The 25,048-nt window shown below is 37.0% G+C and overlaps 1 protein-coding gene and 1 non-coding gene across 4 annotated transcripts in view; one reads left to right on the top strand and one right to left on the bottom strand.

Annotated features, from left to right (window-relative positions):
- Nucleotides 1-25,048, bottom strand: part of Col11a1 (collagen type XI alpha 1 chain) — a 193,129-nt gene that overhangs the window by 19,009 nt on the left and 149,072 nt on the right. For all 3 annotated transcript variants that reach the window (NM_013117.1, XM_006233210.5, XM_063281374.1), the window contains 11 exons: nucleotides 19,986-20,039; nucleotides 18,060-18,113; nucleotides 16,801-16,854; nucleotides 14,553-14,606; nucleotides 13,755-13,862; nucleotides 13,422-13,475; nucleotides 12,825-12,878; nucleotides 11,646-11,699; nucleotides 8,172-8,225; nucleotides 7,941-8,048; nucleotides 7,344-7,397 (listed from right to left, as the gene is read on the bottom strand). In NM_013117.1, the coding sequence (NP_037249.1) occupies nucleotides 7,344-7,397; nucleotides 7,941-8,048; nucleotides 8,172-8,225; nucleotides 11,646-11,699; nucleotides 12,825-12,878; nucleotides 13,422-13,475; nucleotides 13,755-13,862; nucleotides 14,553-14,606; nucleotides 16,801-16,854; nucleotides 18,060-18,113; nucleotides 19,986-20,039 (702 nt within the window). The remainder of the gene's footprint in view (nucleotides 1-7,343; nucleotides 7,398-7,940; nucleotides 8,049-8,171; nucleotides 8,226-11,645; nucleotides 11,700-12,824; nucleotides 12,879-13,421; nucleotides 13,476-13,754; nucleotides 13,863-14,552; nucleotides 14,607-16,800; nucleotides 16,855-18,059; nucleotides 18,114-19,985; nucleotides 20,040-25,048) is intronic.
- On the top strand, nucleotides 548-620 carry Trnal-aag14 (transfer RNA leucine (anticodon AAG) 14). Its single transcript has one exon. It is a non-coding gene; the product is annotated as a tRNA-Leu (tRNA).

The following is a 25,048-nucleotide window of genomic DNA, read 5'->3' as shown; positions in this document are numbered from 1 at the left end:
GCCTGAGTTTTGGAAAAGGTCAATTTAATATGATTTCTTTTTGGTAACAAAGAAGCAGACATGAGCTTACAAACCTGCAAGGAAAAGGTAAGGACTTTAACTAAAGTCCGTAGATTCGAGCCAATATTACTTTCTTTTTCAATTGCATAAGAATGAGCAAACATAAATTGTACGGTTTTCTGCCCTAGTTAAGTAATTCCAGGTTGTTTTTTGGAGACTTGCACAAAACTTCTCCAACTGCTGAAACTATTTTACGATGGAGACAATGAGACTTTCTCTTTTCTTTTGCTTTCCTTTCCTACCTTTTCTTTTGTGTTCCCTTGGTTTTGTTCCTTTACTCTTCTTTTGTATATTACATCTGGACTGCATTTTCCCCTCCCTCTCCTCTTGCCAATCCCTCTCCCCAATATCCACTCCTCCTCTGTTTCCCTTCAGAAAACCAGGCCTCCTAAGGTTATCTACCAAACAAGGCCTATCACGTTGCAATAAGACTAAGCACCTCTCCTCGTATTAAGTATTACTCAGGTATTAAAAAATAATGTCGGGGTTGGGGATTTAGCTCAGTGGTAGAGCACTTGCCTAAGAAGCGCAAGGCCCTGGGTTCGATCCCCAGCTCCAAAAAAAAGAATCAAAAAAAAAATAATGTCATGCAGGAGAGAAGCCCAGAAGCCCAGGAAAAGGAACAGAAGAAATATGCAGCAGTGTGGAGTGGGGAACAGGGCAATCACTAGAAAGTCAACAACAGGCACGTGGGTGGAAGGCTCCCAGGATCCAGTCAGGATGACATTAGGCAAAATGCCCCACAGAAGGAGATGGACCCTGAAGAGACCACGTCCAGTATAGACATGGTGTTAATTGACAGATGGGGCTACCCACCCATCTCAAAGTTTTTAACCCAGAATTGTTCCTGTCCAAAGGCAATGCAGGGACAAAAAATGGACCAGAGCCTAAAGGAAAGGCCATCCAGAGACCAATCCACCTTGGGATTCATCCCACACACAGATACCAAACCTCTACACTATTGATGCCAAGATGTGCTTGCAGACAGGAGCCTGGCATGACTGTCTTTTGAGAGGCTCTGCCAGCACCTGACTGAGACAGATACAGATCCAGCCAAACATTGGGCTGATCTTAGGGACCCCTATGGAAAAGTTAGGGGAAGACCTGAAGGATCTGAAGGGGTTTGCAATCACATAGGAAGAACAATAGTATCAACTAGCCAGACCCCTCAGAGCTCCCAAGTTGTAAGCCATCAACCAGAGAGTATACATGGGCTGGTCCCTGGCCCTTGCCTGCTACTTATGTAGCAGAAGACTGCTTTATCTGGCCTCAGTGAGAGGGCATCTGCTTTGTCCCCTGGAGGCTTAATGCCCCAGAGAAAGAAGATGCTAGAGGGGTGTGGTAGTAGTGGGTAGTGAGGTAACCCAGAACTAGGAAGACAAACATCAGGTATGTGATCACTTATTAAGTGAATACTAACTGTAAATTAAAAAAGAGCAATCCACAGATCCAGAGAGGCTAAACCAAAAGAGGGCTCAATTAGCCTTTACTTAATTATTCCTCATAAAGTACAATTAAATTATAATTTTCAAATTGAATTTATATTCTAGTGTTAAATTTAAAGAAATGTACTTTTTCCATATTAGTATAGTTTCATTCAATAATTAAACATTCCATACTACAAAACTATGACCTTTATGTATTTAAGATAATATTTTAAGAAAATTGTGACATCATGCTAGCAACTAAATATTATCCATACGGCTTAATCATAGAAACATCTAGATTGATGCCTTTAGGATACACATAAAATATAGGTTTTGTTACAGCTTGAGTTAATGAAAAACCTATACATTTTCTTAACTATTGAAAGGGGAATTGTTCAGAATGCAGAAGTTATCAAGAGAGGGACTGAGTGAGGAGATTATTCTTTGACTCACTGAAGCTTTATAAACTACTTTCATGTAACTTCTCTCCTCTTTCTGTATTGACGTCCCTCTACTCTCCTCACATGGAGTCCATATCTGTTACTCTGTTTCCCACTTCATATCATCTGCATAGTGCTAATTCCATCATAAAGTGTGTGTGTGTGTGTGTGTGTGTGTGTGTGTGTGTGTGTGTGTGTGTGTGTGTGTGTATGAGTTAGGCCACTTGGAACAAAAAGAACCATAGATTAACAAAATCCCCAGAACCTAGCATTAGCAAACTCTTTTCAAATGGTTTGCCAGAGAAGTGTAAGTGAACTCCTCAAATAATTCAGACTACCGATAATCGAAATTGATGGTCTACCAGTAGTAGAGGGTGGAGCCCCATTTGATGAAGACACAAAACACTAAGGATTCAAGACTCAGATGACTCAAACTTAGAGCTAGATCTGACTCAACGGCGGCCTCTTTCTTTTGGTTTAGCTTCTATGGTTCCAGAAAATACTATAGAAATTGCCAAGAGTGGGAAAAGAGTGACGGTGCTACCTATCAGTGACATCTGTGAATCACAACAATTACCAGTATGGCAAGGTATCCTTAAAGGTACAATAAATGGCCCTGAAGAGCTGGGTACTTGGACCTAAGGGCCACCATACCACAAAAATAAAATACCACCCACATCTCAGTTATTGTTACAGTCACAAATATTCACTCCAAATACCTTCCACCCGAGTCTGTCCATAGTATTTAACAATAACATGTTAATGTCAACATAACAAAAAGGGAATCTAGCTTAAAATGTGGCCAAATAAATAACAAAACACACCGCAAATGTTATCACTACTTGTAAATATGTTCCTGATGAATGGGTACATACCAGCTGGATTTCTCCACCATAACAATACAAGATAAAATTAAAAAGGAGAAATATTAACAATCCTAATTGCTCAGGGTTGAGAAGATATGTACTAGATATTACTATTTTTAAGGATTTTTTGTATAAGTACTATTCATGAAGGTGTTTAGGTATTTAGGCCTTATTCTTCTAAGTCAATAAAATCTGAAAAAAATTACAAACTATAAACGGAATGATGTTGTTAATCAAAAGCAGTCTTATGTTTTATTGTCTGAAAACAGAAATTAGTAATATCATGAAAGGGAAGACCATTATGATCTTTCTGTTTTTGTATAGAAGATATTAAAAACTTCAGCTCTGCATATAAAAATATGATTTCAAGGGTTCATGTTTGGTATTTGCTCTTCAGGATATTGTAAATCAAAAATCTTTAGGGAAATACATAATTCATAAATAATAAAGAGAAAAGGAAAACAGGAACCAGGCATTCATAAGTGTTCAAAATACAGATGCAAATACTCCTCTCTGCACCATCATGCCTGTGGAGTATCTGCATGACCTGTAACTCACAACTGTATAGCGCTGGGGTTAAGAAAAACTCTACACCCCAAACTCAACTCAGAAAGTAAAATTAAAAATATTGTTGGATTTTTCAAAAGAGCTGATACCTTAACAAACCCATTTAATCACTGTAGAATATCATATATTATAACCCTGTTACAGACTTTATGTGGAGTATTAAAGAAAAAATTGAACTATAATTAACATGTCTTTTCTCTTGTTTACATTTGTATGTTTAAAAATTGATCCTGCCAAATATATTTATTTTCTGAAAAGAAGGTATTTATATTAAAATTGACAATAGTAGTTTTTGAGCATCATTAAAATGAGTTGGTGCTTAATATAAAAGAATATGAAAGAAAAAAGTTAAAACAACTACAGCACTAACTATGCCTACAAATATCAAATGCATTCTTTTTAAATTATTCAACAATGTTAACTGTGTTTTCGAGGTCAACATCGGCATTTAATTAACTTTATCTTTTGCGACATGCCCATTAATAGTTTGAATTCTCAGGAAGAGAGTCGTTCTACTCACAAAACAACACAGTCATCATTGTCTTTTCAGTTTTCTGATTAATTCATATATGCTACTCATTATTCCTTAAATCTGTGAAGTAACTGAGTGTGTGTATGTGTGTGCATGTGTATATATGTGTATGTGTGTGTGTATATGTGTGTATGTGTGTATGTGTGTGTTTGTGTGTATATATGTGTATGTTTGTGTGTGCATGTATGTGTGTATGTGTGTGTGTATGCATGTGTATGTATGTATGAGTGTGTATGTATGTGTGTGTATATGTGCATATGTATGTGTGTGTATGTGTGTGTATATGTGCATATGTATGTGTGTGTATGTGTGTGTATATGTGCATATGTATGTGTGTGTATGTGTGTGTGTATGCATGTGTATGTATGTATGAGTGTGTATGTATGTGTATATGTGCATATGTATGTGTGTGTATGTGTGTATATATATGTGTGTATGCATGTGTGTTCGTGTATATGTGTGTATATATGTATGTGTGTGTATGTATGAGTGTGCATATGTGTGTATGTGTATGTGATGTGTTAATCCATATAAAGTTGTATAGAGAGGACATATAAATGTTTATGTTACATATTATCACAAAGATATACTTTTACAGCTAAGCATGATGGGACAGTTCTGAAATCCAGTACTTGTGGTCTAAGGTAAGATCTCAAATAGTGAAACCAAGGCCAACCTGGATTATATAAAGAGATTACACATTTTAAAATGAACTTAAAAACACAAATATTTTAAGAAAACAAAATGGATATGTTAAGTACTGTAGTCCATGTGGTTGAATATTTCTGTGTAGGGAACTAAGGACAACTTCAAGAAGAAACACAAATACCTTACTTCAAGGAGTACTTGCAGACATCTAACAGAACAGCCTTGGATGTGAGTGTGAACGTATGTGTAAATATGAGCAAAGCATATTATGAACAAGGAATTATTTATATAAATTTCAAGTGGATTAATTTTTAACCCCAATGTAAACTTGACTGAACTTTCAAATGTTTTAGCATCACCTCCCGCATTTCTCCTCACTTAAGCGTCTTTCCTTCCTCAGTAACTGGATCTAAATCAGGAAGCAAACGCGCAGGTGATGAGGGAATCGGATTCTTTGCTCGCCACTGTAACAGGAGTCACAGAGTTATGTCCTAGTTGCCCTAAATATAAGCCTGCTTGCCTTGTAGTGACTTTTAATTCAGAGCATTGGTTAGACACCTATGTGGATTTGGGTACAATTTAGTTACACTCACAAAAGATACAAGAGTGACTCATTGGAAATATAATTTCTTCTTGCATTTGACAATTCTTTATTCAATGGCACTGCTGTCCATTAGTTGTATGAGTGCTTTACTCTAAAGAATCCATTTAATAAATACAAGAACACATCAGAAATATGTCTTAATTAGCTCTAATTAAACTTAATATCCCTTTATAGGACAGGGTCAGATTCCTCATTATTCTTAAGAATATAAAGCTGGAGTTGGGACAAGATTCTTAATATGACATCCTTCAAACCCAGGGAGTAGCTAATTTCTTTAAACAATGTGTTTGCCTTGTTTTGGGTGAATTTAACCTGTACCAATAAGGTGTCTCTCACTCTGTTTAAAACATGTAACTCCTAAAGTAAATAATTCCCAGCTGAGTAAGAAAGCCCATTATATGCTGTCCCTGTCTCTTCTCATCTCCTGAGAATGGAGAAACACTCTGCAGATACCAGATTATTAAAAAAGCTATATATAATATATTCACATAGTATCATTCCCCAATGAAACCAGCAGTTTTGGAATGAATAGGCCCATGTTGGGCCCTCCTGATACTTACAATTGTGATTTTTCTAAATAAAATTTGAATTGTTCAGCCTTCTTATACTGTAAATTTGCTTAAGCATTAGACATACGAACTTTGCAGACTTTAATCAGCTTCTGTGTCTGATGGTTTTATTTTTAACATTAGCTAAAGGAAATCGCTAATAATGGTCTTCTATTTCATCTGCTGAAAGGTCAGAATACTTACTGGAAATCTAACAGAAAAAGAAAAAATAACCCTGGTAAATTTTAGGGAGATATTTAGGGAAAGCATTTTGCTACCAGACTCTTGAGTCTGCAGTTAGGAGTTCACCTCATAAAAGGAGATTTCCTAAATACAAGTGCAGACCTGGAACTCACCTAGGTTCACTCAGGGCTCAATTTTTATGGTAATGAGATAATGTAGAGTAGATAGTGATCTCCTGCTTCAAGTCAGTTACCAACATATGGAGCAAGCAGGGTTTATCTTTGTTACCCTTTTCCCCATTCCTTCTCTGTTGCTAAATAATTACATCATATTATCATATTCCTAAAGCTAGCCACCAAGGTTTATTTCCTTATTTGGCTACTTTCTCCTGAGGCCAACTACCAAGATCCAACTATCAAACCATTAAAGTCCAGCATCAAAAGCTCCTTGTATATACCTTAATTGTCATGCCCAACTCTAATACAGGGAGTCTTCTTTTCCTATGCATTTTCCTGTCATTTGCCTAAGCACCAATCTGTCTCCTCTCTATCCAGAAGCAGCCTTTTGTCCCTCCAGGGCAATATCTCTTCCCCCTTTCCTTTGCCACTTTTCTCTTCTTCCTTGTTCTCTATCTCCCGTCTTTGTCTCTTATGCCCTGTCCTGTCCCTCTGTGACGAGAACTTGGTCTTGGTGTGTCCTGGGCTGTCTATGTTTGGATAAGAGAAATGGAAAGGAAGTTCAAATTATTTCAAGAAAGGCTGTGGTTATTTAAAGTAAACTGCATCATGCACCCTCATTGTCATGAGTATCGTTTACATTTTGGATTCCCTTAGACATAGTTATGTAAAATCAATTTACCACATTGAATCGATTTGTAAAGCAAAGTGGTCTGGTAAATAATGACTTTAAAGGACACGTTTGCATTCTCACTTCTTGCCCATATTAGCAAGAGAGACTTGGGAGCCTAAGATGTTGGTTAGCCCGTGCTTTGATGCATTTATCAAGCGTGCTGTTTGTATGTGGAGGTCATTGTAGTGTCTAACTTCAACATAAAAACAATAACATGCTTTTATGGAGCACAAGATAATGTGTCCTATTTATTTTATAAAGAAAACCATCTACTTGGACAGCTGCCAACTTCATGTGCCAATGTGACCAGGAAACAAAGTTTAATTACATGAATTTTGTAGAACTGTCTGCACTGAGAAAATGACTAGCTGTATCATCACTAGCACTTTATTCTGAGTGGAAAAGATATTTTTCATCTAAAGTGTATGAAAAAAGAAATATTCTCTGGGCCAACTGGCAATCTTTCCATGTTATTATCAGGACTATTTTTCTCCTTGAATGTGTAGTAGTCTTTCTGAAAAGAACAAACCACTTTATAAGATAAACACTCACAAATTCTAGCTTACAAAAAGTTTATTTTAGGAGTTCTTTATATATAATGAAAAAACATGTTACTCACCAGAGGACCAGGGGGTCCATCTTGGCCAGCAGCACCGGGGAGACCTTGTTCTCCCTACACAAAAGAAAATGCAACTTTGTTTGCCAAACAGAAGGGTACCTTTTACTTTTAAATGTTGGACATGTAGAAAGAAAAAAATTAGCATCTGTAAATTGTGCTATCTTAAGACATACAAACAGTGTACTTTTTTAATTTTTTAATTTTTGAACCTACATATGTATATACAGTCATGTATGCATGCACTCATTTTTATATAAGCACATGAACATCTACAGACATAGTCTGAGATATTTTTGAAACTTTTCATTGCTGTCATATTAAAATTTAGTTTTCTCTTCTGTACTAATGAGAATGTTCCTACAAAATTATACAATTAATTATAAATTTTAAAATTCATAGAATTTCATAAATAGAATAAACAAGATAAGCATTTTAAATACATTATTAAGTTATTTAAAATAAGTTACCAAATAAGTTTAATACTAATAATTGGATGCTCATAGAACATATTATAAGTTTTGAAGCAACTACCTTCCAGGCATTTTAATTCATAGGTTTTAAAACGTAAAGTTATTCCCTTTTAGCACACTTGCTTACCACAGGACCAGGGATGCCTCGAAGACCTTCTGGACCAGGCTTTCCAGAAGGACCCTGAGGTCCGACCGGGCCAGTTTTCCCAGGAGGTCCTTCAGCTCCAGCTTCTCCCTGTGTGAAAGGAAACCCGTGGGTACATTATTAACAATAAATCTCATATTATCACTTAGTGTGTTTAACACATGCCTCTCGATGCAGGCATGACACTGCCTAAGCTCTCCTCCACGTGTTTACCTTAGCACCTTTCTCTCCTTGCCTTCCTTCGGAACCGGAAGCTCCAGGCGGACCCTGTAAACATAAAGTTGTATTTAGGTACGTGGCACCATAAAGGCAATGCTGCCGAAGAGCAGTACTCAAATTTGGGAACAGTCGATAGACCGCCAGGTTGTACTTTCACATTACTTTTCTGTTTATAACACAATGTGGAAGTTGAACACGAATAACATGTCAAAAACTCTTATTGAGGTAATTTAAGATAAACCACCGGTAAGCTAAAGATCCTTACGTAATATCAATGCAGGCAGTAAAAAGAGAGCTCTTTTAAAAATGCTCCTCAATGTTGGTCACAGTGGTGAATGATTTTAAAGCCACCACACAGGAACCAGAGACAGGTGGATTGCTGTGAGTTTGAGGCCAGCGGGATCTACACAGTGAGTTCCAGGCTAACCAGAGCTACATACTGAAAGCAAGTCTCAAAGACGACGATGAATAAAATACTTGAGAGTAAATGCTATAGGTTATTTGTTATTTTAAAATTACTCAAACTTTCCAGAATATACAAAAAATAATAATTGCACCTTTAGTTTTAGAAATGTTTCAGAAGTGGTCCATTCGAAGTACACTTAAATACTCATGCAATTTAGGATTATGCACCACCCCAAAAAATTACACCATCATAAAAGTCAACAGAGGAGTTCCATTCTTATGGAACGATTTAATGTACAAACATGTAAGATTAAAAATAATGTCATTTTTACAACTGTAGGGTTAGAGACAAAAACGATTATACTCAAAATGTGATAGAAAAGTGTACGTAAAGAAAAACTGAATAAGGAACTAATGATCTCTAAGTAATTTTTTTCACTTTCCCCCATTTCCTCTTGCTTTCCATCTGTTCGACTTTCTCAGTGATCACACTTAAAATTATTGATTGAGGGAACTGGAGAGATGGCTCTGCAGTTAAGAGCACTAACAAAAATATACAACAACAAGAACAACAACAAAATAACAACAACAAAAAAACCCCAAAACAGACAGACTAGTGGATTAAATTGGAGATCTCAGAAAGAAACCACACCTCTACAGATAACCAATGTTAAACAAGGGGTCAAAATCAAGCATTTTAGAAGGAATATTTTCTCTTAAACAGTACTAAAAAGAATATTGAGTACCGATCCTTAGGTGGCATTCTTTATAAAATTATCTCAGGCTGGATTACAGATCATAATATAAAAGCAAACATATGAAACTACTTGAAGAAAGCATAGTGGAAATACTATTAGACATCTGCATGAACAACACTTTCCACACTTGATCTTAGCCAAAAGGCCGAGAAGCGATGAACAACACTTTCTGATGCTTGCCAAAACACAGGAAAGCAGCAGCAGACAAATGCCATAATGTCAAATAAAAAGGCTCCTACAGAGAAGGAAAATCAATAGGAGGGGAAAAAATTCTGCTAACTATTTGACAAAAGATTAAAGTGCAGAACATGAAAGGAACTGGATAGATCAGTAGCAACAACTACCAAATGAGGGCTTTGATGAAAAATGGGCCAACGACCTGAGTGGACATTTGTCAAAAGAAGTAAAAAAACTGAACAACAGATAGTTTTGAAATGCTCACAAAGTAATGGCTATTATCAAAACAGCAAAGATTGAGAAGATACAGAAAAGGATACCGCCATGCATTGTTTCAGGAACTAAACACAGTGTATTGATGTGGAAAGCAGAGTGGAAGTTCCTCGGAAAGAGTGAAAGGAGATCTAACATATGGTCTACCTCTCCCCTTACTGATCGTATTTGCAAAGGGAATTAAATCTACTAAGCAAAGAGCTTCCAGCTCTCTCGTGCTCATTGTTGCATCAGTAATGACTGCTAAAATATGGAATCAGCAGATCAATTTCTACAGAAAATGTGGCAATTATATCTTATGGGATATTAGTCAGCCATAAAGAAAGGTGAAATCCTGTCATTTCTGAGAGACTGAATGAAATCAGAGGACATTATGTCATATGAAATAAGGCAGTCGTGGACCCTAGAAGGAAAATGGCTCCTGCTCTGACTTATATGTAAAAGATAACTGAATATGGAATAGTGATTACTCAGGAGAGTGGAGGGGGGAGGAGGATAAAGCGTTAGTGGACAGGTGCAGATACACAGATAGGCTTAAAGCCTTAGTTTTTATAGACCACACTATACTTGTGGAATGACTACAGTCCATAATAATCTAATACGCCATGCATGAATATCTCAAAGGCAGAACTTTCAAACATAAGAAGTCCAAAGAGAGGGAAAGGTCACTAACCTGTTTTGTCAATGAGTTATAGATATGCATTGAAATATCAAACTCTTGTCCATTAATAAACAAAATTATTGTTTCCAGTTAAGGTAAATTCTTTAAATCTCTTTGGTTCTTCTATAGTCAGAATTTGGTTGTTTGTAATATTTTACTTTATTTGTTTGTTTGTTTAGTGTTTGTGTGCATGTCTGCCAAGGCATGTGTATGGAGGTCAAAGGAAAACTACAGAAGTCAGTTCTCTCTTTTTGGCATGTGGACCTAGAGAACTGAACATTGCCTTGCTGGCAAACACCTTTATCCACTGAGACATATACATCTTACCTGACCAACAACTACTGTGACCGTAGCCACTAATTTTGTTATAGTTCTTTATAAAAACTCTACTTCATTAAAAACCTTATTTCCAAATGTGGTGGTTTGAATATTCTTGGCTGTTAGGAAAGGGCACTATTAAGAGGTGTGGCCTTATTGAAGGAGGCAAGCCTTCTTAGAGGACGTGTGCCACTGTGAAGGTGGGGCTTTGAGGTTTCATATATATGCTCAACTGTGGCCAGTGTGATCTACAGAACCCTCCGGAATGCCTGCGGAAGATAATCTCCTCTTGGCTGATTTCAGATCAAGATGTAGAACTCTTAGCTTCTTCAGCAAGCACTGTGTCTGCCCCACTCTGCCATACTTCCTGTCATGAAGATAATGGACTGAACCTCTAAAACTGTAAGCTATAGTCAATTAAACATTTGCTTTTATAAGAGTTTCCTTGGCCACAGTGTCTCTGCACAGCAGAAAAACCACAACAAGACACCAAGTCCATGAAATTCGATGGCATAAAACAATCTACAATATAGATGCATGTCTCTGCTCCAACTACTGATAAGCACGCATGCTTTCACAGTGTGAGCCCTAAGCTTTGAATATTTCACCCCTTGGAGAAAACCATATGTTAGAATTATTTAACAGCAGGAACACTGTTCAGAGAAACTTGTAACTCCCAGTGGAGGAGCTGTTTTTGATTCATTCAAACTATGACAGTAAAATGGCTGAAGTGTATTCTGAGTTAGCGATGATTCTGCCACACTGAGGGGAAGTGCTTATTTTTCCAGCCTCCTTGGATGCTGCCTATAGCTTGTAGGGGTAACACCAATCTAAACACACAGTGAATACTTCAAATAAAGAATGAAAGAAACTTACTCTCTTTCCAGGTGGACCTGGAGGGCCAGCTTCACCGGATGGACCAGGGGGACCCTATAAATGTACAAATGCATGGTTTAATAAGCTAGCTATTTTCATAATCACCATGATTCCTCCATATACGAACTGAAACTGAGTTTTGGCTCATGTCCACCCATCAATCATTCCTAAAAGCCTCGCCTACCACTCAGATACAAGAATTGCCTGTAGATATCCATAGAGTGAGCTGATAGAGTTATTCAGCAAACCGTTTCATGGATACAAGAAAGTGGCTCAAATTTCCTTTAAAAAGTGGCCATAGTTATTTAGAAAACACCCTGCAGACACATGTGCAGGTTTTATCTTACAAACTGTGAGCATGGCTTCCTATTGCGTCTAAACTTCTCATACAAAATTTGTAGTTCTTTTATGCCACTGTGAAGAGAATTATGAGGGATGTGTGCATAATTGAGCCTTAGACTTCCAACACCTAAGGAACAGATCCTTGAAAGAAACACAGCTGTATTAAAACCTATTTAAGTTAATGCCATCCATACTTTTTGCTTTCTTAAGTAACTCATCTGGCTAAACACTCTGTGTCATTCCAAAAATATTAAGATATCTATATTGTACTTTCATTTAGTTTCTTGGCTAAAATAGCTTGTAAACTTCAGCAAGCTATTAGAGGGACTGACTTTCCTTTATATTTCTTGTTTATATTTTAAAAGTATTTTTTTTATAAACAAGTGACAGTGGGGTGTCTCTGTCTCTTTTGCCTGAGTTTGCGGCCACTCTCCTGGGCTGCCTCATCCAGTCTTGATGTGACTGATTTGTGCTTGGTCTTATAGTATCTTATTGCATCATGTTCAGTTGATGTTCTTGGAAGACCTGTTCTCTTTTGGGGGAAGAAGGGAAGTTGGGGAGGGCACAAATAGGAGTTGGGGGGAAGCTACAGTCTAGATATGTTGTATGAGAGAAGAATAGATAAAAGGTTTATAGAATAAACAATACTAGTAAAATTTGATATAGTAGGAGAAGCTCATAAACATGTAATGACATACCTTTGAAAATGCATACACGATATATAAAATGAGATGATTCATTTAACCGAATTTAACCTAATTTGATCTCTTTGAATCACCTCTTTTTAAATGTACGGTGCTATGCAAGATTAGACAAAAAGTACGGTTTCTTGCTTACTGGTTGTCCTGGATCTCCATCTTCACCCTTGTCACCTCCAACACCATCTTGCCCCTGTAATTGACAGTGAAATTCAATCCAGATACTTCTTGTTCTATTTTATTATTATAAAAATATGAAACTTCTACAGACTGTCTTGGTTACTGTTGAAATAAACCAGACATACAATACTATAATACTTATTTTTTAGATTATGATTCTCTTGCTCTTTCCACACTTGAGTGTAAAGTGTTCTGCTGATATAAGGAATGTGTGAAGGCATAATTAGGGGAGAACACTAGTGCTTCCTTTCATTAGGAACAGACATGAGGACATTCTAGGTAGGATTTACATAGAAAACAAGATTAAGAAGGAAAGGCTTGAACTTTGTAAATAAAAGTATAGATGTTCCTTCTGTAGTCACGTTGGGCAATCCAAAAAAGGAGAGCCATATAACCAAGGTGCAAGAATCGCCAATTAGATAAAGCTGGTAATCAATATGAATACTGTTTTCTTCATTTTGGCTTTCTGCCTGCAGAAGTTCACTTTTATTGCATATTTTAAAGAGTGAGGGAACAGCCCACCCAAAGCATCCTTATATCTCTCCATGACACTTACTGCAGGACCAGGTTCTCCAGGTGGACCAGGATCTCCAGGAAACCCAACAGGTCCCTAGAGAGATTTTACAAAAGGAAAATAAACAGATTAAAAGAGAAGTTTCACCATGGTGTATTTTTATTTCAACAGATTACAATTATATCAGAGACTGATTAGATGTGTGCTCCAGATAGAAGAATAGATGGATAAAATTGAAATAAACTAGGAATGAATGAGAAAATATAAAATGATATAAGGATATTTGTTTCACTAGAACTCCACATTTCTAGTCTATCTATGAAAAGCTAAGAAATGAAAAGGGTACAAGTATCACTTTAAAGGGGACACACTTACCGGATTCCCCTTGGGTCCATCATCACCTGGTGGCCCCTTAATACCAGGAGGACCCGCAGCACCAGGGGGCCCAGCTTCTCCTTTCTCTCCTCTCTCTCCTTTGGGACCCTTCAGAACACAAACAAAAGAAAGAGTTAGTTTACAAGCTCAGTTTTCACATTAGTACAATGGGCTAGAAAGTTTTCTGCTATTAGAGTCTATATTCTGCATTGCAAAGTATCTATCAGAATCTGAACTATAGCAACTGAAGGTCAGTAGTTATGAACTTTGTAAGTTAGACAGTAAGAAAACTTCCAGATTGCAAAAGGAATGCAGTATATTTGTAGCAGCTTAATTTATGTTAGAATAATCAATTTTAATTAATACATGTTTATTTAATGCATCAAGGTTTGTTGCCTTGTCTCTATTATGGTTCTTTTTTTTTCTCGGAGCTGGGGACCGAACCCAGGGCCTTGCGCTTCCTAGGTAAGCACTCTACCACTGAGCTAAATCCCCAGCCCCTCTTGTCTCTATTATGGACAGTTCACCAAACACAATGTGTATAAGGAACACCTTACAGTTTTAATGACTTCACTCATGCAAATGCAATCTTTCAAAACTTACATACTAATTAAAGTATCTGGAGGATTTTCACTTATTAAACATATTGTCTTTGAGTTATGTGTATATTTAGTGAGGTGGAAAGAGAGAGTAAAAAGAGAATATTGTTAGGATTCGAGTGAAATGTTCAAACACTCGAAAAAGAATTTCTAAAGGTCTAATGGAGACCAATAATAGCTTTACTACTAAAGGACTTACACCTGATCCGGCTTCTCCAGGGGGTCCTGGGTTCCCTGCTTCTCCTGGTTCACCCTACAAAGAAAATATCACACGAGTCTTAAAACACAGCAATGGTGTTTTCTATGTGCAAAAATACCTTCATCATGGCCTTCTTATTTTAGACCACCCTCTACATTAATGCATGGCTTGAAACACATTGAAAATCTAACGTGAGGGAAGGAGAACAAGGACTACTAATTTCAGTAATTCCAGTGAGGAAACACATTAAATGCAGATGTAGTTTCAATAGATACAGTCAAGCACATGAACCCATATCACCACCAAGCCATAACAAAAATTGGAATGTCCTCTAACAGTTTGCATTTGTGTGGCATCAAAATCATATTACAATCGGGATCAATGATGGAAAATTCCAAGTTGAATTTTACTAAACTATAAATTCACTCTCTTGCTAACAAAATACATTGGCCTATATTGACAATCCTATGGAAGGAGCATAGTGGAAATCAATGTGAGACACAGAGGGCAAGTAATGAAAATTCCTGAATTTGAATGTTCAAATATTATAAATTTTATAGCTTTTATGATTTCACATTAATTGAGTTGACTAATTTCCAAGTCATCTAACCAATAAAGAATGATTTAGAAAACCATCATCTAGACTTAAATGAAGATATTATGAACATTGTCCAGTTTATAATATTTATGTGAAAAAACAATTTCCCAGGAAATTGTTTTAACATGCTCAACATACATTTCAGTGGTATGAGACTTCCCCCAAACTCCAAATATCTGGGAAAAGGTGCCCATTTTGAGTTTCATAGAATATGTATGAAAAAATTGCTTAAAACTCTTCATTTAGCACTTATAATCTTCAGGACATAGGTGAAGTATGATTAATTGGCTGGTGAAACTACAGAATATTCCTAACTCTCTGGGCAGCATCAGAGCCCTTAGGACATGTTCTCAAGAAAGAAGGCATAGGGGTAAAACTTGTGGGATTTTTCAAATAGTGGTGTCTTGGATGCTGGCCTTGACATACTTTGTTTGCTAGAACAATTGGACTGGATGAGAGTTTTTCTTCCAATAATTGCATCTGTCTCACCATACAGCTTTCACTTTGAGATTATAAACAAAGTCCCTAAAGGAATTGTCAAAGAAATTGCCTGCTTCATCCGTGAAGAACTAGAAAGTGTAATTTGTTTCTAATTTAGTAATTAATGAGCTATTTGAATAGCGAGTCATATGCAGTAAATTATAAATACAAGAGCCGGAATGTGAAGCCAACGTTAACACCAATATAACACAGTCTAATCTCATTACACTGCTCTTTGAAGAGTTAATTCATTTAATGAAAGCAAGGGAAATTAACTATAAAATACAATGTGTAAAAAAGAATGTATAGCAAATAAAATAATCATGTTTCAAGATTGAGACAAAAACACCACCACTAAAATATTTTACATAGTTTTTCCTGTATAATATTTTATGGAATGATTTTGTTTTTGTTCCTTCAAAACTGACAAAAAATTTTCTGAAATGAGGCAAATATCAATGATGATTTTCTTTAAAATTCTATTAAGATGTGAGAATGAATACATAAATGAGAAATCAAAGAATCATTTTGACATTTTTTTCAAAAAGGAAGAATGGATTTTTAAGATGAAATAATGTTTACCAGAAAAAGGAGCTGTTCTGACACAGGTATTATGGCACATGCCAACTGCTTTGAAAAGTGCCAGAGACAGGCTGAAGGGTTAGTAATGAAACTGTGACAAAAATCAGTGATTAATTGTTTTCTGATGTGAAAGACTCCTTTCTTCCACAGATCAGGTGTAGAAAAGTGTTTCCTCCGCTCTAAGTACCAAGTGTCACTAATGAAAGACAGTGTAGTCTCATCAGACATTCAGTGGTTGAAGTGGAGATTGGCTTTGTCACTTTCTAATGAAGAAACATTCACAAAATCACTGTAATTAACCAAGCCTCAGCTTTCCAGTTCACAAAAGCAGAAAACTCCAATATAGCACTGAACAGGAAATCATCCACAGGAAATAATCCACACCCAGCATTCATCGCCGCCACAGGTGTCAACACAAAACACAGAAGAGCAGCAGTACTTATCTGTGTAGGTTCTACAATAGATAATACTGAATATGTAAATATATGTCCAACAGTTACCACCAAACTCATGTTAACAACCCACAAAATATGTGCCACAATTTTCCAAGCTACTTTATTCTGGCTGTTTTAGCCAGCATGTCCTTACCTTTTCTCCCACACCACCAACTGAACCAATAGAGCCTGGGGGTCCTTGTGGTCCCTGTGGTGTAGAAAAAGAAATAAAGTATTACTGTTAAAAGGAAATGTTCAGCTTACAGGCATGTATCTAGAGTGTTCAAGAAAGTGTTATATGCAGAAATACTAAGTTGAGGGATGAAAAAAAAGTAAAAATTTCTTCAGTTGCCACACTTACTGACAAGAAACAACCTAAGATATTACATCTGCTTCTAACGTCGCGTATGTTCTCCCGTGGATTTGGTAGCTGAACCACAATTCCTATGTCTGTGCCCATAGAAAAATCTGGAGTTTTAAGGTATGCTTTTATATTGAATCAAAGGCATGACTCCAGGTAAGAATGACTTAATTCATGGGAAAAACAAACCCTTTATAAACCATTAAGCAGGGAAATAAAAGCCCCGCATATTTTTCCAGTTTGCCAGCTACCGAGATCTCTTTTATTAGTTCTTATCTGATAAAATTAAAGGCAGGCATAAAAAATAAATCCTATGCAAAAGCATGTGGAGACAGGTGGCTTCATTTGTAAAACATGGAGTCAGAAGTAGCTCACACAGGCCTCGAAATACATTGAAGGTAATAGCAGCATGGAGACATGATTACATTTCCAAATTTTATAATATTTCTTCAGAATGCTGGACCAGTTTCCCCTGCGAATATCCTCTTTAGAGGGCCGAGAAGAAACTGTTCCCTTTCAGTGAGAAGGGAGCCCAGATGCACGTATTTCCCTGAATGCTTGATAGACTGAAAATGCAATGAGGTCAAGCTTTATGAAAAGGCTTTTATATGGATGCATATGTAACAGGCATTCAGAGTCCACACCTAGACTGGTGCATTCAAAGCCAATTACAATGCTCTCACATCATTGCCAGAGGGAAAGCTTAAACTGAAGACTTCAATAGTCATTTCCAGAACGTTTATCATATCACAAACGCAGATGCATACTGAACATGATTTATAATAAAACAAATGATATTTTTCACAAGTAAGTATATATTAAGTGTGAACTTGGAGTTTATTTTATATTCATGGTGATACATTCATGAAAAACGCCATTCGTATCTTTCTACAATGAAGTGGCACAAGTAGACAATTGTTGAGTTCCCATCCACTTCTAAGAATAAACCATGATGTGATTATCTCCATTGATCTTATAAACCAGTTGCCAGAATACAATGCAGACACAGAGTGTCCTTCATAATTAACTAGTGTACAATTCACAATGCTTACATCAGCTCCATTGGGACCTTGAGGGCCTCGTGGGCCAGGAGGACCTGGTGGACCCTAGAAAAGACAAATAACACAGTTTGACAAGATCACATACAGATGCAGTTAACATTTTTATATTTAAGGAAACTCAATTAGGCTTGCGTTTATAAAATCACAGTCATGGAAGCATATCAGAGTAATCAACATGCGAGATGAAGACAATATTACACCTGCAAATGACCCTTTACACATTGACAGGAGGTTAGCACTCAGGAAAAATGATTAGAAGAACAACCCAGGAAGTAAAAATTATTCACAAATAATTTACAAACACACAAAATTATGTTTCATGAAAGAATATCCCACAGCATAAAACAAACATATAGTTGGGCCAAGAAAATCCACAATACAGGACCAATTTTAGAATAAGGAAATTAAATGAAAAAAACCTGTTTGTAATTTGTGTGTATTATTGTGTGTATGGAATCTTAGGTTTGAAATTCTAAAAACTGAAAGTAACAATTGAGTGAAATGTCCAAAATGAACCCTCTGTGTGATGGATATATACTGAAATTGCTCCAACAGACACATGTGTTAAAACACTGTTGGCCAAAGTCGCTTGTGTCTCGTTTGCAATTAAGACTGTTCAAAGTAAAATTAATAAAGTAGTATAAAGTAACGTTAAATAAAATAGACAGTTGTGAATATGTAGTAATTAGTATTTTTAAAAAACACATTAAGCCTCATGCCAAAATTGAAGCTTTCTCTAATGTGACCTATTACCATGTGCTCATGGAGAGCACACGAGTGATTCATGGAACCATATCAGTAGAACTAAGAACAGGACTACAGTGTCGTCGGCTGGTCGAGAGTATGGTCTCGTCAGTCATGAGTACTGTGTCCGCCGGGCAGTTAGATTTGTTGATGAAAGCAATAATTTAAAATTATTTCAAAGTAATAAATTTGGGTATTGTTATTAAAGTGAATGCGATAGAAGTAACAACTATGACAACTTCAAAATACAAGAAGACCGCCATGTCCAGGCTAACCCAAGACAAATGTAAGTGCATTCGTGTAGAGTTTTTTTCCCCTCATTTTGGTTTGTTTGTGCACTTTCTTTTTTTGCCTTATTGTTCTTTTCTTTGTATACTTTAGTTTCTTATTTTGTGGGATTTTATGAGTTTCTTGCTTTTTTTTTTTTTACTGTTTATGTTTGCTTTTTTAAAAGAGTAAGAGAAACCAAGGAGTGGGTGGATGGGGTGAAGCTGGACGAAGTATGTTCAGAATATATTATGTAAAAGTCTTCATTCAAGAAAAAAATGTTAAAATGTATCTTTTGAAGTAAATTGAGATTGTTTGCAATGGGTAGCAATTAATAAATATATTTATACAATAACATTCAGTTTCAAGCACTTGGAAAATTATTTTCTTGCCCAATATATTTGAAAGATTAGGTTGAAGTCTTAAAGAATTCTAATGATAAATACAAATATTTGTTACAATACCGTAGTTAATACATTTTTCACTAAATATAGAATTTGTGACAAAGTATAATAAATTTTAGTCTCCTTCCATAGTTAGTAATTATAGAAATCCTACATGAATGCTCCATAATCTTTACATATTCCACATCAACATCCAAGGAAAAAGAATGACAACTGGTGTGGCATTGTGTCACACAAATTATTCTGATTCATTAACTATGTGAACCACTGAATGTCATGTATGCATACAACATAGAAGTGGATGAAGAAAAACAACTTATATATTTGAAATAGTGTCATCATTTGCTTATTATTGATGAAGTGTGGATACAAAATTTGGAATTTAAGAGGGAAAGTAGCACAATTTTTAAAAGTGTTTTGTTAAAAGTAACAAATTGTAGTGAAAAAGTGTGTACTGTGGGCACGCACAGCATCGTAGATTCCCTGGAGAATTCAAACCTACCATAGGGCCAACGTCTCCGTTTTCGCCCTTTTCACCTGGTGGGCCTGGCAACCCCTAAGAAAATATAATTAAAAAATAGTTATCCATGTATTTAAAAAGACGCTTTTGAAGGATGGAGAGATGTCTAAGACGTTGACAGGCTGGCCGCACAATTGTGAGGCTCTAGGTTTTCATCCTCGGAACCTATGTAGCATCTGTAACCGTAGCGTTTGTACAGACATGGAAGGCAAAGGCAGGACCACACTTTATAGCTTGTTGACTTATTAGGCAGTAGCAACACAGCAGCAAACATTGAGATCGTGTCTCAAATGGTGAAAGGCAAGATCAAACCAATAGTTTCCTCTAGCCTACATTCATGCACCATGAATGATGCCCTTGGCATGTACTGGACTCAGTGGGAAAAGATGCACTTAATCCTTGAGAGCCCTGAGGCCCCAGGAAACTTGGAGGCCTGGCAGGGTGTTGCGGGGAGAGCACCCTCTCAGAGGCAAAGAAAGGGGAGGAGGAACGGGATGAGGAACTGTGGAAGGGGAAACTGAGGACAATGACTGGAATGTAAATGAATAAAATAATTTAAACTTTAAAAATGGATTTGAGGTTAGGACAAAACGGCAACCAACAGATTGGGAAAAGATCTTTACCAATCCTACAACAGATAGAGGCCTTATATCCAAAATATACAAAGAACTCAAGAAGTTAGACCGCAGGGAGATAAATAACCTTATTAAAAAATGGGGTTCACCTGAGATTTCACCTCACACCAGTGAGAATGGCTAAGATCAAAAACTCAGGGGACAGCAGATGCTGGCGAGGATGTGGAGAAAGAGGAACACTCCTCCATTGTTGGTGGGATTGCATACTGGTACAACCATTCTGGAAATCAGTCTGGAGGATCCTCAGAAAATTGGACATTGAACTGCCTGAGGATCCAGCTATACCTCTCTTGGGCATATACCCAAAAGATGCCCCAACATATAAAAAAGACACGTGCTCCACTATGTTCATTGCAGCCTTATTTATAATAGCCAGAAGCTGGAAAGAACCCAGATGCCCTTCAACAGAGGAATGGATACAGAAAATGTGGTACATCTACACAATGGAATATTACTCAGCTATCAAAAACAATGACTTTATGAAATTCGTAGGCAAATGGTTGGAACTGGAAAATATCATACTGAGTGAGCTAACAAAATCACAGAAAGACATACATGGTATGCACTCACTGATAAGTGGCTATTAGCCCAAATGCTTGAATTACCCTAGATGCCTAGAACAAATGAAACTCAAGACGGATGATCAAAATGTGAATGCTTCACTCCTTCTTTAAAAGGGGAACAAGAATACCCTTGGCAGGGAAGAGAGAGGCAAAGATTAAAACAGAGACTGAAGGAACACCCATTCAGAGCCTGCCCTACATGTGGCCCATACATATACAGCCAACCAATTAGATAAGATGGATGAAGCAAAGAAGTGCAGGCCGACAGGAGACAGATGTAGATTGCTCCTGAGAGACACAGCCAGAATACAGCAAACACAGAGGCGAATGCCAGCAGCAAACCACTGAACTGAGAATAGGACCCCCGTTGAAGGAATCAGAGAAAGAACTGGAAGAGCTTGAAGGGGCTCGAGACCCCTTATGAACGACAATGCCAAGCAACCAGACCTTCCAGGGACTAAGCCACTACCTAAAGACTATACATGGACTGACCCTGGACTCTGACCCCATAGGTAGCAATGAATATCCTAGTAAGAGCACCAGTGGAAGGGGAAGCCCTGGGTCCTGCTAAGACTGAACCCCCAGTGAACTAGACTGATGGGCAAGGGCGGCAATGGGGGGAGGGTTGGGATGGTAACACCCATAAGGAAGGGGAGGGGGGAGGAGGATGTTTGCCCGGATACCGGGAAAGGGAATAACACTCGAAATGTATATAAGAAATACTCAAGTTAATAAAAAAATGGGGTTCAGAGCTAAACAAAGAATTCACAGCTGAGGAATGCCGAATGGCTGAGAAACACCTAAAGAAATGTTCAACATCTTTAGTCATAAGGGAAATGCAAATCAAAACAACCCTGAGATTTCACCTCATACCAGTGAGAATGGCCAAGATCAAAAACTCAGGTGACAGCAGATGCTGGCGAGGATGTGGAGAAAGAGGAACACTCCTCCATTGTTGGTGGGATTGCATACTGGTACAACCATTCTGGAAATCAGTCTGGAGGTTCCTCAGAAAATTGGACATTGAACTGCCTGAGGATCCAGCTATACCTCTCTTGGGTATATACCCAAAAGATGCCCCAATATATAAAAAAGACACGTGCTCCACTATGTTCATCGCAGCCTTATTTATAATAGCCAGAAGCTGGAAAGAACCCAGATGCCCTTCAACAGAGGAATGGATACAGAAAATGTGGTACATCTACACAATGGAATATTACTCAGCTATCAAAAACAATGACTTTATGAAATTCGTAGGCAAATGGATGGAACTGGAATATATCATCCTGAGTGAGGTAACCCAATCACAGAAAAACACACATGGTATGCACTCATTGATAAGTGGCTATTAGCCCAAATGCTTGGATTACCCTAGATGCCTAGAACAAATGAAACTCAAGACGGATGATCAAAATTTGAATGCTTCACTCCTTCTTTAAAAGGGGAACAAGAATACGCTTGGCAGGGAAGAGAGAGGCAAAGATTAAAACAGACACAGAAGGAACACCCATTCAGAGCCTGCCCCACATGTGGCCCATACATATACAGCCATCCAATTAGACAAGATGGATGAAGCAAAGAAGTGCAGGCCGACAGGAGACGGATGTAGATTGCTCCTGAGAGACACAGCCAGAATACAGCAAACACAGAGGCGAATGCCAGCAGCAAACCACTGAACTGAGAATAGGACCTCCGTTGAAGGAATCAGAGAAAGAACTGGAAGAGCTTGAAGGGGCTCGAGACCCCTTATGAACGACAATGCCAAGCAACCAGAGCTTCCAGTGACTAAGCCACTACCTAAAGACTATATATACATGGACTGACTCTGGACTCTGACCTCATAGGTAGCAAAGAATATCCTAGTAAGAGCACCAGTGGAAGGGGAAGCCCTGGGTCCTGCTAATACTGAACCCCCAGTGAACTAGATTGTTGGGGGGAGGGCGGCAATGGGGGGAGGATGGGGAGGGGAACACCGATAAGAAAGAGGAGGGGGGAGGCGGATGTTTGCCCGGAAACCAGGAAAGGGAATAACCCTCGAAATGTATATAAGAAATACTCAAGTTAATAAAAAAATAAATAAATAAAAAATAAAAAAATACGAAAATAAAAAAATGGATTTGAAAAATAGCACAACACATTGGATTAAATATAGAAGAATTAATGGTATATTAATACCTTAGTGAAGAACAAAGTATGCAAAACCAATTACTGAGAAATGAGCACACGTAAGAGAAAGTTAACAAGAGGATGTGCAAGGGAAAAATCATGATTCTTATTTGGCAGGAATAATACCAGAGGTGGCTGACTTTTAAAAATTTTAACGATGTAATTATCTATCTACATGGTATAAACTATACAAACATATTTTTAATTTTGAGATTATAAAATTCATATGAATTCTAATACAGCAGTAAACATGGCATCCGTGCTCAAAGCTATCACTCTAATAAAGCTATTGAGTTTGGGACTTTCAATGTAAGAGCTGCAAGTTACTCCATTAGCTCTCAGCAATGCTTCTGTCTTCCCACAGTGCTCCACTGTAAACGCAAGTGAGGTTCACAGAGCAGTGCTTACTCGTTTGCCAAGATGACCTTTGATAAGTTCATTCTGCTTAACTTACACCGTCCTGTTCTAAACAGTTTCTATGTTCTACTAATTGCGCTCTACTCCCAGGAAAGAAATTGCTCTAGTGGACATATTTGTAAGTATTTCCTACGTGACACACTTTCGTTTTTCAAAAGGATGCTTTAATGTGAATTTTGTCAGTTTTTTTTCCTTTCTCAAATGTCAGTATGATATTTAAGATATCAGCTTATACTTTTCCCAAATCGTTACCATTTTCTAATGGCAGCTTCTAGGATTTTAATTAGATTAAAAAAAAAAGAAAACAAATAATCAGACTGAGTACGAAAGGCATCGTTCTACATAAAGTTTGCCAGGGGTAAATAAAAGTTTAGATTCAAGTGCTGTGACTTCAGAAATTTTCCACATTAGGAAGTACATGACTTAAACACTTCAATATTCAATTTAGCACAGATGGAGTAAACTCTTCACTTGAGATCACTGTCTTTAGAGTGCATTGACACTTAAACATAATGACGTCTTACAAGCCTACAAATGATAATTACATTCTTTTCATCTTTGCCCAGGGGTTCATTCTCTTTTAGTTTTAGTGCATATCTAGATGAACAATATTGTAGCATAGCTTTTTTTTTTATAATTCACATTACAAGCATGATTTGAAATGTTCTTTTCTATTTATACATATGATCATCCTATCAGTTCAGCAGAGTAGGTTTAAAAAAAGAAACTATGTTATATCATGCTTGACGGTATTTTGAGCCAATTAGGCAGAATGTTCTTTCTATTAGAGTTAATGGAGACGTAATGAACGAAATCCTCTGGCTGCAAAGAATAAATGAGCGAAAGATCCCCTATTATTACTCAGTCTTCACGTGTCCTAGTTGTCCTCTGATACATGGATGAAGCAGATTTGTTTTAATATTTTAATTTAAAATCACTTGACACATAAGTGATGAATACCGAATGAATTCTGGTCAAGAATATACACTTGCTATGTTTCTATAATTATAAGTAAACATATTTAACATATATCATATTTACAAACACATGAATCTTTTATACAGATAAATAATAAATTCCAAATCAAACTCATTTGAGTTAGAGATTAATATTTGCTATTTATATCTACTAAAATTGCTAATATTTAATCATCCATAAAGACTCAATTAAACAATACAGATACAATTTTTAACTGCTAATTATATTAGCTACTTTTAAATTTGTTTTTAAAATATTTATGAGCAAGTGTAGTATTTTTACATTT

This window comes from Rattus norvegicus, chromosome 2 (assembly GCF_036323735.1).
Source record: "Rattus norvegicus strain BN/NHsdMcwi chromosome 2, GRCr8, whole genome shotgun sequence".
Taxonomy (NCBI): Eukaryota; Metazoa; Chordata; class Mammalia; order Rodentia; family Muridae; genus Rattus; species Rattus norvegicus.
Note: the sequence above shows the minus strand (reverse complement) of the source record. Positions and strands in the feature narration are given on the sequence as shown.